General features: G+C 33.8%; 1 protein-coding gene across 6 annotated transcripts in view; it reads right to left on the minus strand.

The window, feature by feature from the left end:
* The window catches only part of PHF14 (PHD finger protein 14), a 204,311-nt gene that overhangs the window by 114,293 nt on the left and 72,379 nt on the right, over positions 1–17,639 (minus strand). For all 6 annotated transcript variants that reach the window (XR_012090354.1, XM_038004670.2, XM_007982041.3 and 3 more), the window contains exon 14: positions 9,249–9,417. Coding sequence is in view for 5 of the 6 variants with exons in the window: in XM_038004670.2 (XP_037860598.1) it covers positions 9,249–9,417 (169 nt within the window). In the remaining variant the exon portion in view is untranslated. The remainder of the gene's footprint in view (positions 1–9,248; positions 9,418–17,639) is intronic.

The following is a 17,639-nucleotide window of genomic DNA, read 5'->3' on the forward strand; positions in this document are numbered from 1 at the left end:
AACTGCTTACCATTTAATCTGTCCCTAGATAGCCAAGAGTCAACTAAATTGTCATTCAAAAAAAGTAAATTTACAAACTATATATGTGTTTACATTTATATTGCCAATTAGAATGTTTTAATTTTATTATGGAAGTAATTAGGAAGAAAAATGAAGACTATACCTAGGAAAGGCCTTTAAATGCAGATCCTACATCTATAATTCTTACTTCCAAAGAACAATACTGAGACTTGCTTCTCAAAATATCAGTCATGACCCACAATCACTGGCATCACCTGAGTGTATATTAGAAATGCAGAATCTCAGGCTCACTCCGACATACTGAATTAGAATCTGTCTTTTAACAAGAATCCTAAGTAGGTCAAATACATGTAAGTTTAAGGACACCAGTGTAGAAAGCTCTTAACAACACTTATTCAAGTTCTAACTGAAAACTTATGGCTAGTAATTTCTATAGTCATCTCTTTTCCTTCTGTGCCACTCTGGTCCTTTAATGCTTTATTCTCTGTCTCCTTACAAAATTCATTCCCAACTTGGTAAGGACCATAGCATATTCATCTTTCTACACCCAATTAAACTTAACACAATGCTTATGACATAAAGTCTCAATTAACTTGTTTTAATAAAATAAATTTATAAGTGAGTAAATCAAAACTAATGAATGATGATACTATATAATACAAATTAAAAGATCTGACTGACAGGCCAGGTACCATGGCTCATGGCCATAATCTCAACACTTTGAGAGGCTAAGGTGGGAAGACTGCTTGAGCTTAGAAGTTCAAGACCAGCCTGGGCAACACAGAGAGACCTCATCTCTACTAACAATGAAAATGAAAAAAATCAGCTAGGCATGGTTGTGAGTGCTTGTAGCTACTCAGGAGGCTGTGGTGAGAAGATAACTTGAGCACAGGAGATGTATGCTGCAGTGAGCCATGATGGAGTCACTGCATTCCAAGCCTGCACAACAGGACGAGACTGTCTCAAAAATAAATAAATAAATAAAATATAAATTTGACAAAAAGTTTATTTTTCCTTAATTTGGTACTCTATTATCTAATTTGCATAATGTATATTTACAGGGCTTTTTTCTTTTTTTAGACAGAATCTTCTTCTGTCGCTCAGACTGGAGTGCAGTGCAGCAGTCTTGGCTCACTGTAGCTTCCGCCTCCCAGGTTCAAGTGACTCTCATACCTCAGCCTCTCAAGTAGCTGGGATCACAGGTGTGCAACCACCAAGCCTGGCTAATCTTTGCATTTTTACTGGAGAAGGGGTTTTGCCATGTTGGCCAGGCTGGTCTCGAACTCCTGACCTAAAGCAATCCACCTGCCTTGGCCTCCCAAATTACTGTAATTACAGGAGTGAATCACCGCACCTGGCCTACAGGGCATTTCAATAAGATGTTCCAAATTAGTAACCAGCATCGAGTGGAAAATAAATTACTCATTTGAGTTCCACAAACTTCTAAACAGAATGTGCAAAACACTGCCATACATTTTCACATTTTTCTTCATCCAACTCATCTTTTAGGTAACAAACTAGCAAATGTATCATCTAGTTTTGAATTAATTTTTCAAGTATGTATGTTAATGCTGCAAGTTCATGTTTTCAATTCTTTTAAGGATGTTTATTTACCATTTTGATAATAACTTAAATCTTCAAATATCTGGTATGACTCCATAAACTGAAACTCTCTTCATACCCAGACTGCAATTAGCATCATATGGTATAATGCCAATTAGTGATTTAATCACACAATGGTATAGCTCCATCTCTCTCTATATTTATAAATTTCTTCTCATATATTAGATGTATTTGTAATTATCTAAAATAGTCACTTTAAGTACATTTATTACCAAATGGTAATCACTGATATATTCATGTAATACTTTAAAATAGCACGACACATAAACAATATCCATCTACAAAAACAAACTTGTTATAAAAATATAAAATAATATCATCTTAGAGCTCTGAAAAAGCAATCCAGAGAAATGACTTGCTGATGTCACACAGCTGGTAAGTTTCTGAGGTAAACCTTAAACTCAGTTATCTCAACTGTCACTTCAGTGACTTTTCTTGCATGGCTAATCCAAGATTAATAATTTAATCCCAAATAGAAATGAACAAAATCATTAAGAATGCAAATCTCTTATTGCACTTGAATACTTAAACTAAACTGTAACATTGTGACGCCCAATGAAGATTTCTTACATTTCAAATGAAGTTAGAGAATTATACCCAATAAAGGGTAAATTCAAACTGGCACTATAGTCTACCTAATTCGGTAGCTCCATACTACACACTAACTTGATTCATTACCAAAGTAATTACAGCACTCTTATTTAGCATTTATCACATTACTAATATTTCCAAAGAAAAAAATAAAAGAGAATTTGATCCAAATATAACTATATAAAATACCAAGTCCTCCAGCCAAGAAAATGTTGAAAGCTGTGTTGTTTTTTTTTTCCTAGTTTTAATGAAGTGGCAGCAACTGTAACTATGGAAATTCATAATTGCCTAAGGACAAGTTATCTTAAAAGCAGTGTCCTTGAATGAATCCCAAAACATAAGTGGAATTTAAAAGAGGGAGAAATGGTACAAAAAAGCAAGAAGAAAAACAAAAACAAGTATGGCTCATCTGACAAATTTCAGTTACCAAAGAGCTTGTCCCATCTCAGATGAACAGAAGTATATATAACAGGGCGGTCCTTTTATGATATATCTTGAGGCTACAACGACTTTAGCAACAATAAAACAGTAGGATGAAAATAATATGTGGAAGAAAGAAGAATTTTACTTTTCAAGTATGTGCTTTAGAATGTAACAGATACGTTACCTGGAAACTCCACATGATTAATCAAGCTGGGGTGCAATTCCAAACTGATTCATTTTGACAGTAATTAGTTAAGCTATTAAAAGTAAATGAAAGTTCAAAACTCATTCCAAATCTTGACACATTTCAATTTCTTGTTTTGTTTTTTTTTTAAGAACCTGATTTACCTAGGGAATAATTACAACCTGAGCTGCTTAGATCACTTTGCTTGTAATCTGTCCGTGATAAACTTACTTGAAAAGAGGTGATTAAAAAATCCATAGAAGAGATTGGCATGGTATTAGAGACAATGTATTTAAACTGAAAAGGTGTAAAATTATCTTATCTAGCAGGCAACTTTTAAATAGTTTATTCTGGCTAGGCACAGTGGCTCAGGCCTGTGATCTCAGTACTTTGGGAGGCCGAGGCGGGTGGATCACCTGAGGCAAGGAGTTTTATTTTTATCTTTTATTTATTTATTTATTTATTATTATTATTATACTTTAAGTTCTAGGGTACATGTGCATAACGTGCAGGTTTGTTACATATGTATACTTGTGCCATGTTGGTGTGCTGCACCCATCAACTCGTGAGGCAAGGAGTTTTAAACCAGCCTGGCCAACACGGCAAAATCTCATCTCTACTAAAAATACAAAACTTAGCCGGATGTGGTGGCGCACACCTGTAATCTCAGCTACCCAGGAGGCTAAGGCATGAGAATTGCTTGATCCTGGGAGGCAGAGGTTGCAGTGAGCCAAGATCACACCACTGCACTCCAGCCTGGGCGACAAAGCGAGACTCTGTCTCAAAAAAATAAAAATAAAAATAAATAAATAAATAGTTTATTCATCTAAAACAAACAATTAAACATTTCTCTAACTCCTCTATCATTTGGACTAAAAAACATGTAATGTATTTTAATTTTTTAGAGCTGAGGTCATTTTAATTTGCAATAAAGTTAAATGTATGATTCATTTGGCAAATGAACTAAATTTAAAATTAAAAGAGAGTCAGTACTTTAACATCTTTGATACCACTAAACAAGGCTTCATATATTCACTTGTGACCAGGTCACTAAATTTAACACTCGTGTTTTTGTTGACAAATCAATATTTATACAAATTAATAATTAAAGTCAGTCATATATGGTTAGATGAATCATAAGAAATGCCTCTCTCTGTAACTTATATGTAAAAATAGAACATGCTTATTCATAGGCAAAATTCCAAAATCAATGTTAATTAGGACAATTAAGTCAAACTTTGAAAACCTCTGTTAAGCTAAATAGCATTAGATTTATGCTGGGGAATAAATGCCAATAGCTTTCTGGCAGCTATTCAAAAATGCTTCAATATAAAATGTATTCTAATATATATAAATATAATATATATTTAATTCCTAAGACTATAAAATTATATGTATACTATATATTATATGTAGTAATAGATAATTAAAATATATATAATTTCTAAAAAATATAAAATTATACATATATATAATTCCTAAAAATATCTGTCTTTCAATTATGAAACTATATTGAAAACAAGTTAAAGTTCATAAAATATTCAAAGAAAACTGCTATATACAAAAAACAAATTATGAATAAGGTGTCATCTGTTTCTGTTGGCTATCAATAAACAACAGATGGAATGGCAGTCACCAAAAGTGAGTGCTTTCCCTTTGGTCAATTGGCTGTAGAGTTTCTTTTTAACTAATTTAGCTTATATTAACAGGGTTATGAAAATACATGGGAGAATAAAAAGAAAATCATGACCAATTTGTCTTAACTACTATAAACTGAAATAACTGTGGGTCTAACGATATATAATAAAATATATATTCCACATGACAAGTAAGTGCTGCTATAAAAACTTTCTCAGAGATAATGGTACATACAAGATAAGTAAAGTCTTGAAGCTCCACCTATTCTTATCTTTATTTCATACTCCTAGGAATAAATTAAGTGATGGATTTCCAAGAGGCAAAAAGCAAAACAGGAGTCTCAGGGTTCTGAATAAGATTACTTGAGCTAAGGACACCCACAGAGTAGATCTCTTCCAAGTAGCCAAAGTGAGTTCTAGTTCACTACAAAAACTGTTTGCCAGGGTTTCTTCTAAGAATCTATGACAGACAGAGGTTTTATAATCTGACTCATACTTCAGAGGTCACCTTGAGTCTGATAATATAAAACTCTGGTATGTAAAGCCCCCACAAATAACCCTTCTTTCCCAGAACTGTAATAATTCAAACAGTTAGTATAAGTAAAATAAATATGAACATAATGTATAGTAACCTTTAGTCACTTCAATAGAACTGAATCCAAATGCTTCAACATTTTTCCTAAACTAGCATCTAAAAAATATTTATATGAAACATATTTCATATTTTCAGATTCTCAAGACTCACGTTTAAACATTATTAAATAGGTACTTTACACATGTGTAAAATTAGTCAAAACATAAATGTAATAAAAGTAGGCTCTAGGATATTTGATTATCTCTCAAATAAAGACTGCCACTTAGAACAGGCTAGTGGCTCACATTGTTAAGTGTGATGGAAAAACAATTAAATGTGTTTAAATCCCCTTCCAAAATAATGATCTAAAAGAAATAATGCATCCTGAAAAACAATATGGTTTTCAATCAAAGCTGCTAAGAAGTATTTTGACTATTTGTTGCACTTATTTTACAAAAAAGAAAATACATAAAACACAACCAGAATTTGTAAGTCAGGAAGAAAGATCTCAGAACTTCAAAGACAGTAGATGATGATGCATGTGTGTAAAAACTATGGAAAGACAGGTTCCACCAAGTCCTTTGGCACTTCTACAAAAGATAAAAAGTCACTACATGACATAGAGTGCAAAGAAAGCAAAAAGAAAATCTGAAAGCTTTCAAGTTACATTAGAGTATTAGAAAATATGTCCATAAGTATAAACATCAATTTTAAAGTAACTTCAAAAGGGATATGGGTAAGCTAATTTATATTTTCTTCAAAATTAATTTCCTTGCCTAAAAGGAAGTAAAAAGTTCCACATAGAAACAATGCAGAGGAAATGTCTAAATAACAAAGTACTTAAACAGAGCTTTCTTAGGCTGCCTTTACAATAATTCTATAATTTCACTGATGAAACATAAGAATGGGACCCATTCTTCTGTGGTAAACAGGGCAATCGCTGTCTACCAGGAATTCAGGTCTATGAGCTTGGGGTATGTCATGATTGCCCTATGTATGTTATGTAGGTAAAATTTTCTTCAAAATCATGGTAGAATAATAAGACTAACATGAAAACAAATTATACTTTGATCAATTAATGGTAGGAAAAATGAAACACTGACAAAAATAAAAATAGTATAATAATGTATTTCAAGACAGAATGTTCCCAACTGTAATACATGTGCTCAAATAAAAGTGTAAGTAGGAGGATATTGGGAGCAATAGTCTAAAAATGTAACAATGGGAGAGAAAAATCAGTTATATATTGCAAAAGGTATTTATACAAGTTAGTAAGCTGTTGTATGCCTGGTCTCTCATAATTAACACTGTTCTAAGAAACACAACTAGAACACCTCATTTTTCACCATACCACCTATTAATTATAAAAGATAAATACAACTCTGAAATAGAAATAAGTAAAAACTTAAGGTAACAACAGGAACTCAGCATAAATGGTAAGATCAGGATCAAAATGACTGATCACTCTCTTCTGTATCTCTCATTCCTACATTCCTTGAAGTTTAGTATGATACCTTACACCAACTGTCTGGTTTTCTGAATGGATTGTTGGAAGGCAGGCAGAAAAGATGAGAGGGAAAGAGGAAAGGTAATCACCATTGATAGTCATTTTCAACTTTTATTTAGTATAAGCTTAGCACCTAAGAAATCTGCTTAGTCAAACCCCATAAATTCTAATTCATTAATTCTAGAATGAGTCTAAAGTCTGTACTAGCTCTAGGGTGGGTCCAAAGTCTACATTTCAATAAATATCCAAGATGGTCCAAATGCAAGTAATCCATGGTCTCTGGAGCATCATTTCCAAACTTAGCACCACACAGTACTCCATGCTACCAAAAAATAAAAAATAAAATAAAAAGTGTCCTAAAAAATTCTTTTTTGATAAAAAACAAGTTAAGAAAAAGAACAGATAAAAGTAATCCTATTTCTAAATATTAGGATTTTTTTTGGAGCTTCAACATGCATTGGAATTTCTACAAGTAAGAACATAATCACACTGCATTTCCTGAAATTATTGGCCATGGACTCTTTTCCCAGTGTTTCACTGACCAAAATCTGTAATAAGTCTAAAACTTTTAAACAAGAAAACTAGAGACAAAGAACAAGATGAAAGGAATGTGATTATATTAGCAAATTTTAAAGCTTCCTTAGGATAAAAAAAAAGCAGACCAGTAAAGGAGAGAAAAAAATAGAAGGATCCTTTAATATTAAAGAGTTCTCTTTTATTTCAAGTAATACTGAACTATGGGCACAAAAATATCACTGTAATATACATAATTTCCCTCTATATGATAACTCCAAAGTTAAGGATGATAATACTAATCACAAGGCTTTCTTGAAACAATAAAGAAACTGGAAAAATAATGTTTCATAAGAGGATAATCTTTGCAGACAGACATATGAAGTAATAACTCTTCTCTAAGATCTCAAGAATAACTGTAGTTACCATTTTCAAACAATTATAGAAAATATTTTAGAAATAGAAACTAGCAAGCTTATTTAACAAAGGAAAATTCTCTCTAGTTCCCTTATAAACAAAATATATTTTTGAAGCCTAAAAAAAGAGTTATAAACAGTAGAAATTACAAATAAAAACTATTTCAAGTCTATCTACTTAGAGCACCCAAAATAAACTATTTTAATTATCTAAGAAATAACATTTCTCAGATTTGCCTCATCAAATTCATATGAGCCCATAACACAAAACTGATTTAAAAAATCAAGGTGAATTCTCCCAAATAAGATCTTTTAAGTGATTATAATATAGGAGGTTAATACAGATTAAAAATTTTTTTTTTGAGAAAACTGTTACTTTGAGGAAAAAAATCAAAGACTCTTTAAAATGAAACAGGTAACAAAACAAATGATGACAACTAACCCTAAAAATATCTTTATATCTCCTCTGTGGAAAGAAAGATTTTTGAAAAGTGTCTCAAGCCAGGAAAGTATGCCCTAAGAATTCATAACTATAAGCCAGCACTTAAAGATTTGAAATTTACACTCCTGATGTAATAGAAAACATACACACCAAACTTTTATTTAAAATATTCTCAAGTTGGTAGAGGCCCCTTCAAGGTACCTGGTAAAAATGAACATAAATGATTTCCCCAGAAGAAACTCTTTAAAACTTGGCCTCAAAGAATTTGCAATGAGAAAAAGGTAAACACCCCAACAGAAAAATTGGTGAAAGGCTTACATACACATTTCCCAGAAAAGGAAATACAATTTACCAAAAATAAGTAAATAGATGCTCCAAATCATGAGTACTGAGAGAACTGCAACATAAAATGTCAATATGCTATTTTCCCTGCATCACATTGGAAAGCATTAAAACACTGGACAAAAGTTTGTGAAGCAACAGAAACATTATCCATTGCTAGTATGAGTGTGAACTGATTTGGAAAACAATTGCAGTTATCTAGCAAAACTGAAGATGCAGATAGTCTGTAACTTAGCAAATCTACACCTTAATACATACACAAACTCCCTGTTATCATGCTGCAGGAGATATTTATAGGAACATTTAAAACAAAGCTGTATAGAGTAGAAAAGCATGAAAACAACCTAACTGCCCATCAACAAAGCAAAAGAAAAACTAGGTAATAATCTATTCTTTCCATAGAAAACTATACATTAGTGAAAATAAGTAAACTACAACTACATGGATCAGCATGTCTGAATCAAATCAACATAATTTTGGTCAAAATATCAAATTACCAGAGAAAAACATTTGATCCCACTCATACGAAATTCAAAACCTATAAAAATAAACCACGTATTATTCATAAGTATATAGATTTACAGTGTAAATCTCTTCTATAAAGAAGAAGAAATGAATGAGAAACATAAAGCTGAGTAAAGAGTGGCCTCTGGGCTAGACAGATAAAGATGAGATTGTCGAGGATTTACAGGAAACTTCTAAAGCTTTGGGAATGGTCTGTCTTTTAAGGTGGGTGATGGATGCTCTGGTGTGTCCATTATTATTATGCCTCCAACAAAATACAAACTACAAACACTCAGGTAAGCATGCGGTATATTTCACAATATAGAAAAAAAATTGTTAAGAGTAACCAATAGTAATATACATGTCTTTTTCTTTGACTTCTAAGTATATGTTTGCCCTGTGTCTTTCTCACCCTCTGAAATTTTGGCCTCAGAATTGTATGATGTTTATGATAAATAAAAAATTAACTACCGTATTTCTTATTGGAATCTTCTTGGGTTCTGGTGGCACATCCTGTGGAACAAATTTCACTGGTTCCTTAATCTGCCTCCTTGATCGTTTGGTTCCATCTGGTAGGGTTTCCATGGCCATGTCTGCTTCCATGTCACTGCTCCCTGCCTGGTCACATTCTGAGCACTGCCTACATAAACGGGAAAAATTTAAGTCATGTATTTATTATTATCTTCAGGCTTTAGCTATAGTTTTTATAAATATAAAATCCAGGTATATAAGAAGAATATATAAAAATATACACAGGTAATATGATCACAGGGTATATAATGAAAAAACATTCAGAAACACTCTTCTAAGAGTGGCTACTGTTAATATAATATTTAAGGCAATTTAATGTATCCTGTAAGTATAAGAATACATTTAACAATGCTATATGTTTAAGTGAACCAACATGAGATTCAACACTGATTAAAAGGTGGTTTTGTCAGCTGCAGTGGCTCACACCCATAATCCCAGCACTTCAGGAGACTGAGGCAGGATGATTGCTCACAACATAGTGAGACAACTGTCTTCACCAAAACAAAAAACAAAAAAAAAAACAGAAAATTAGCCAGGTTTGGTGGCACACACCCATAATCCCAGCTACTCAGGAAGCTGATGTGAAAAGGTCACTTGAGCCCAGGAGATCAAGGCTGCGGTGAGCCATGATTGCAACACTGCACTCCAGCCTGGGTAACATAAGCAAGACCCTATCTTAAATAATAATAATAATTTACCTTTGGAAAGTATGACTTTTCTTTAAATGACATATACTGTGATATCTAAAAATCGAAGTCCTTCATGGACCCTAACACGACTCCTTGTCACAGTTATCATATCTTTTAATTGTAGTCAATGACAAGTTGTGCTGAATATACTACTTAAAGATATAGAAACAGACTCCAAGAAGTGTTGGGGGAAAAAAGGGTTATGTTAGTTGGTGGCCCCTACTACTTCTAAAAGAAGAAATACACATTTATTTACCAAAGGAATTTGTTAAAGTAGCATTTATAAAACATTTTTAATATGGGTAATATTAAAAATTAATTAAAACTAAAACTTCAGACAAGTGGTATCCCACAAAACTTTTTATAACATTAGGATTATCTACATATCTGCACTGTCCAGAACAGTAGCCACTAGCCATAGATGGTTACTGAGCACTTGAAATGTGGCAAATAACAACTGAGAAAATTTCAAATTTCAATATTAATTGATTTAAATTTAAATAGCCATATGTGGCTAGTGGCTAACATTTAGACAGCAAAAATCTAAACAAGGACTGCTGGAAATCTTTATATTGTGAATCATAAAGGACCATTTCAAAAAGTTAAAACCAGTTGTTAAAAGTAAATTTTTACTCATATTTTCTTCAACTGTAAAAGAATGATCAAAAGCAAATTATCCAAAAGTTTGATAGTATTCTCTTAATAAAAATGATTATAATCTGTAAAAGTGTATTTGATATTTAGTTTGTATATGTTTATATCAGTATCTTTGAAAGTAGCTTACAATTCTCATAGCAAGAATTTTCAAAGATTTATGATTTGATTTCATCCTCCATCAATATTCACATCTTTCACTAATACTGTAAACTTATTAAACTAATATTTAATTGTAAAAGTGATAGCTTTAATTTTTGAACTCCAACAACAGAGTTAAATACCAAGTACCATTTGTTTTCTTAATGCAAAGATATTATTCCTAAAATACAAATGAATCCTTAACGTATTAATGTAAATATCTTAAAATTTCCAATTCTTTAAGAATAGGTTAGCAAAAATTTTAGCACTAGAAATTCAGTGAAAGCAAAACAAAAATGTACATAATCATGTATTACTCAGAAAACATTTATGTATCTATTGCTACCCTTCATGTAACTATAGCTAGCACACTGTCCCCTAGATTGTCAGATTACCATCATAACAAAAATACAACTAAATGAATATACTAAATTGCTCCTGCATTTGTCCCATATGAAAACATCAAGGACAGGTAAGAGAAAATACACACCTTACAGAATCTCAGAATTGAAATGGTAAGTATATTCTGACTTTATTAGCAGAACTGTGAAAACCCCAGAAATGTTAAGATATTGTTAGTAACAATAAATGCAACAGCCTTCGAAACAGATGACTAGAGATATTACCAAATTATATTACAAAAAGGCCCATTGCTTCAATTTTCAGCATTAAATTATAATCTTAATGCTACTTGATCATTTCTATCAGTTGAGTGAAATACAGTCAAAGTTTCTCAAACAGTTCTAATTCACTTTTTTTTTTTTTTTGAGACAGTCTGCAACCCCCACCTTTTTTAAGCAATTGATTCTCCTGCCTCAGCTTCCTAAGTAGCTGGGACTACAGTTGTGTGCCACCATGCGCAGTTAATTTTGGATTTTTTAGTAGAGACAGGGTTTCACTATATGTTGGCCAAGCTGGTCTCAAACTCCTGATCTCAGGTGATCTGCCCGCCTCAGCCTTCCAAAGTGCTGGGATAACAGGTGTGAGCCACCATGCCAGGCTCTAATTTACTTTTAAAATATGTTGTTTGTCTATTTAAATAACAGGCAAATGTAATGTTATCTAAATCCCCTGGGTATAGAAGCAAGTACCTTTTTCAGATAAATCATTGTTTTGTTTTTTAAAAAAACTGAAATATTTCCTCTTTGCTTCTCTTTCGGTAGCTATTACCCTTGTCGGGACATTATTTATTCTTATGTTCACTTCCATCCCCACTAAAACTAATACAGTTAGGTGACAAAGAAATTTGGCTCTCTAATTCCCAGAGAATAGAAATGTTATACCCTGAACACCACAAAACACTGAACAACTCAAAAAATCAAAACAAATGTAACGGCCAATGCAGAATATATCCATTCCTATTTCAAGACAACCACCACATGACTGTTGCAGTAGATAGAGTCTACACTGAGTAGACTACAAGAGTATTCTGGACATAATACTTCTTACCCATTCTTCAACAACCGATTAAACACTATAGCCTTCATCTTATAAATAGCCTTTAAGATATGTAAAAGTGTTTCTGCTACATCAATTGGTACACAAGATGTTATGAAATAATAACCTAAAGCCATGGCCTGTCTAATTCAACGAAATCAAGTAATTTTTTTTTTCTTTTTGAGATAGAGTCTTGCTCTGTCGTCCAGGCTGGAGTGCAGTGGCATGATCTAAGGCTCACTGTAACCTCCATCTTCCGGGTTCAAGCAATTCTCTGCCTCAGCCTCCTGAGCAGCTGGGATTACAGGCACCTGCCACCATGCCCGGCTAATTTTTGTATTTTTAGTAGAGACAGGGTTTCACCATGTTGGCCAGGCTGGTCTTGAACTCCTGACCTCGTGATCCACCCACCTCACCCTCCCAAAGTGCTGGGAATTCAGGTGTGAGCCACCATGCTCAGTCGAAATCAAATAATATTTTAAGGAAAATCATGATTATCTTTCCTAAAGTCAAATACATATCTGGCTTCTTTCAATAATCCACTAAACTGCTATTATCTATTAATTTAGCTAAACTCACCTTAATCCTGTATATTTTTGCTTAACACACTGTATTAGAGAATAGACTCCTAAAATTTGTAATTCCCAAGGACAATACTAAAGATAATCTTAACCTTTTAATTGATTCAAGTCAATTAAAAATTTAAAGTATAATAAAAATCCATGTCAGGAATTTATGCAACAGAATAACTTTCATGCTGAAATACCAAGAGGTTTTTCTCAATTCTTTTCCCTTCCTCCCTTCCTCCCTTCCTCCCTTTCTCTCCCTCCCTCTTTCTCCCTCCCCTCCGCCTTCCTCTCCCTTCCTTTCCTTCCTTCTTACCCGGCCTCCCACCCTCCCTCTTTTTCTGTCTTTTTTTGAGACAGAGTCTCACTCTGTCGCCCAGACTGGAGTGCACTGGCGCAATCTCAGCTCATTATATCCTCAGCCTTCCAGGTTTAAGCAATTCTCTACCTCAGCCTCCTGAGTAGCAGGGATTATCAGTACCTGCCACCATTCCTAGCTAATTTTTGTATTTTTAGTAGAGACAGGGTTTCATCATGTTGTTCTTGAACTCCCGACCTCAAGTGACCCACCTGCTTCAGCCTCCCAAAGTCTGGGATTACAGGCATGAGCCACTGTGTCTGGCCTTTTCTCAATTTTCTAAACCTTCTATATGTTTCTAGCACCATACAACTACAACCTATAATCAGAATGATGACCCAATGAGATTTCAGAATCTTAGTTACTGAAGAAAAATGTTTAATAGCGTTTAGACAAGAAAATGTACTAATTTAGCCCAGGCATAGTGGCTCACACCTGTAATCCAGCACTCTGGGAGGCCGAGGCAGGCGTATCACGAGGTCAGGAGATCAAGTCCATTCTAGCTAACACAGTGAAACCCTGTCTCTACTAAAAACACAAAAAATTAGCTGGGCGTGGTGATACTTGCCTATAGTCCCAGCTACTCGGGAGGCTGAGGCAGGAGAATTGCTTGAACCCAGGAGGCGGAAGTTGCACTGAGCTGAGATCGTGCCACTGCACTCCAGCCTGGGAGACAGAGCAAGACTCCATCTCCAAAAAAGAAAAAAAAAAAACAAGAAAGTGTACTAATTTGGAGAATATTATTCATGTAAGTTAAAAAAAATGATTTTATGAATCTTTAAATGCAATAAATCCAGTAACATTCCATATTCCAAATATTTCATGATTTACTCTTTTCTCCTCCACAATTTATCTTTTTTAGTCATCAAGAACTCAGGATCCCACACCAGAGTTTTTTTTCTTATATCTAAGCTGTTGGCCATGTTTTCTCCTGTATTTAGAAGAAAGTCTTGACAGGTGCCTACATAAAACTTTAAGAGGTGACTCAAATATCATTCTTCTCAGACAAGTAATACCTCAGTACCTCCTACTTCTGCATTATGGGTATCTCTTTGAAGGGCAGAGAACAACATTTAACTCAATTTGTAAATTTTATTCTTTTTGTAGTTATAATATCTGTATAAAACTTTAACAGATATATACCTATTAATTCATATACAGTAAATGCCCCATTCTAAAGCTGGAATTCCTACTAGCACTTAATGGGAAGAAGAGGCAATAAAAAAAATTTAAATGAACAAATTATCAAGAAAAACAAAGGAAAAAACCTCTGTAAACTATTCCTAGAAGGGTTTGTGTTTTCTTTGTATCATAAAATAAACACAGACACATCCAAGGAATAAAAGGATATAATATTACTCAATTCTCTGTTAAATAATGTGTTTCAGAATATTCTTCAAACAATTGGAAAAGGCAACACAAGTTCCAATCAGATGAATGGAGGCAGAAACATAACATTAGTATTCTAAAATTAAGAGATGATTAACTATTTGAGCTACTCTAATAAATCAAGCCCTTACCATTTGTATCCTACCAAACATGTCTTAGAATTTAAGGCAGTGTGGAGATTGTATATTTTTAAAAACAACAAAAACTAAAATAACAAACTAAAAATGAGACAAAATGCATTTTAAATACTAGAAAGAGGTACAAACAAAATAGAACCTAGATCACACCAACACTAGCCTCTCTATTCCCTGTGGAATTCTTCACCCACCTTTTAATATTATTCTTTACTAGCTTTTCACATCCCTGGCCCAACTTAAGAAGCCCCTAGGTTTTCCCCTCTCCTTCTCCTGGGCAGCAGAGCATAATTCAAGAAAAATCAAATAATCACATTTACTTATGCACTAAACATTCTTGCTACACAGCCTCAGCAAGTCAGTTTGATTTTTCCACAGTAAGTTGTTACCAACCATCTGCTGTCTTCTCAAGAGCCCATCATTATCCCAGGTCTTTTCCCTCTCAACGGACTCCTATATCACTAAAATGTCTGAGCCTGTCCAACGTGAATTCACTCAACTTTCCAACCCTTCACCTGTAATTACTTCTGTATCTGTATCCATCTTTTCTTTGATATCACATGTCTTAACCTGCCCAGCACAGTCCACTGAACTCTGGGATGGACTGAACAGAAAGCATCCAAATCTAGAACTAGTGTCTCCATGAAAACAGTGCTGGTACTGGAAGAAAAGGCTGGATAGCAAGTGCTTCAATAGTCATTCGAGTAGAATATGATATCTGAGAAGGTAACAGATTGTATAGTAATTAATTCTAGGTACAGTTTGCTTACGGGATATTTAGTAGTAAGGGTGTTACCACAGGCTTGCAGAACATAAAAACAGCAAAAATAAATATTCAGAAATGTTATACCAGAAGGACCTGTGGAAGTTTAAGCTGAAGACTAAGGCACAGTCATCAAATAAGAGTCCAGTAACAGGACCCTAGTCATAAAAGGAAATTTGATCACTAGAAACAAGGAAAAATTAAAGGACCCTTTCCCTTAAAAAAGGACTAGCAAGAACAAGGTAGAGTCTAAAGCAGATGTCAGTCAGACATATGCTAGTAAATTTCTAACACTTGACCCTCTGGGGGGAAAGCCCTACTATGTAGTATTTAGTAATTTCTATAGTACAAATACTCCTAACCATGGCAATTTCAGTTTCAAATTATCAACATGGCATCACAGAATATAGGATGGGGAAAAGGGTGTGTAGTAGCAACTATTATAGGTTGAGCATCCCAAATCCAAAAATCCAAAATCTGAAGTGCTCCAAAATCCAAATATTTTTTGAGCACTGACATTATAGCCACAGAAAATGTTCACTGGAGCATTTCAGATTTCAGATTTTCAGATTTGGGATACTCGACCAATAGGTACAATGCAAATATTCCAAAACAAAAACAAAAACAAAATCCAAATCACTTCTGGTCCCAAGCATTTTGGATAAGGGATACTCAACCTGCATATCATTTTTTTTCTACCATCCTGATACAACAGACTTAACTAACCTCAAGAGCATAGACAATAGTAAAATGTGACAAAATATTTACTAAGTGTTAAGTTTTGGGTATTTATTATCTTTAATATAACTTCAAAAATAAACTGAAAATGTTAAAAAGCAAAAAGTAAAAACTGCCTCCCACATTTGAGGTACACTAAAGAAAAAACATAATTCTCTGAATCTTGCACACTCCAAAATTAATACACCCAGTTAACTGCTAACCAAAGCTAAGTTGATCTTAGAGGCCAAAGGAAATGTGATCACGACAAACAAGGAGAAATTAAAGGCTTCACTATGCTACAACATTAACTTCTACTTTTACTTAAAAACCACTAACACCAGTGAAAAGGCTCTAAGTTGTTTAGGCCCTTTTAGGAGTACTCTCACTAAAACACCTCAGGCTATGTACATTATTTCTTTTCTTTTCTTTTTTTTTTTAAATTTCAACTTTTATTTTAGATTTAGGGGGTACATGCACAGGTTTGTTACATGGGTATACTGCACGATACTGAGGTTTGGAATATGAATGATCCCTATCACTCAGGTAGTGAGTATAGTACCCAACAGTTTTTTCAAGCCTTGCTTCCCTCCTGCCCTCCCCACTCTAGTAGGCCCCATCTTTATGCCCATGAGTATCCAGTGTTTAGCTTCCACGTATAAGTGAGAACATGCAGTATTTGGTTTTCTGTTCCTGGGTTAATTCACTGAGTATAATGGCCTCCAGTTGCCCCCTTGTTGCTACAAAGAACATGATTTTACTTATTTTTTTTTGGCTGCAGAAACTCTCACATACTGGAAACCAGAGCTCTGCAGGTTGAGCAGTAACAGGAGGGTCCATAACTTCATTTAAGGAGAGAACTGCATATCTCCATATAAGTTCATGGCAAAACATCCTGGCTCTGGAGACTACCAAACTAGCTTTCAATTTAAACACCCACCCAGGATGCTTATTAACATTGTTGGGATTTGGATACGCTATAGCAGTTTCTGAAGCACATAAATACCACAACAAATATATTCCACTGTATTTCAAAAGAACAGGCCAGTAAGATTATCTGAAAACAAGCTGATACAAAGAACACTATAAAAAAGCAATCCTGTGAAAATAGTGAAAAAATTTCAGCTTCCTAATCAAATGAACAGAGGTAGCCTTAAGTGATAAAACAATGAGGACAAAAAATATGCCTAATGTATTTGAGGAACACACACAACCTCTTGTAGAGATTAAAATTTAAAAATTTGGGGTTCACTCTTTTCTGAAACTGGAAAGGTTATGGAACTTGTATACAAAGAATATTCATGTTCATTCCAAAGTTTTCCATTTCCTATATTCTCCTTCCTATAAGAAATCATTCTACTAAAATCTGAACATCTGTCCCTTTCTTAGAATAAAATTAAGGAAAGGATAAAACTCATTATAGATACTATAACCTTATCAAATGTCTGTAGTGATTCGATATGCCTGTTAATAAAAAAAATTA

Source organism: Chlorocebus sabaeus, chromosome 21 (genome assembly GCF_047675955.1).
Source record: "Chlorocebus sabaeus isolate Y175 chromosome 21, mChlSab1.0.hap1, whole genome shotgun sequence".
Classification (NCBI taxonomy): Eukaryota; Metazoa; Chordata; class Mammalia; order Primates; family Cercopithecidae; genus Chlorocebus; species Chlorocebus sabaeus.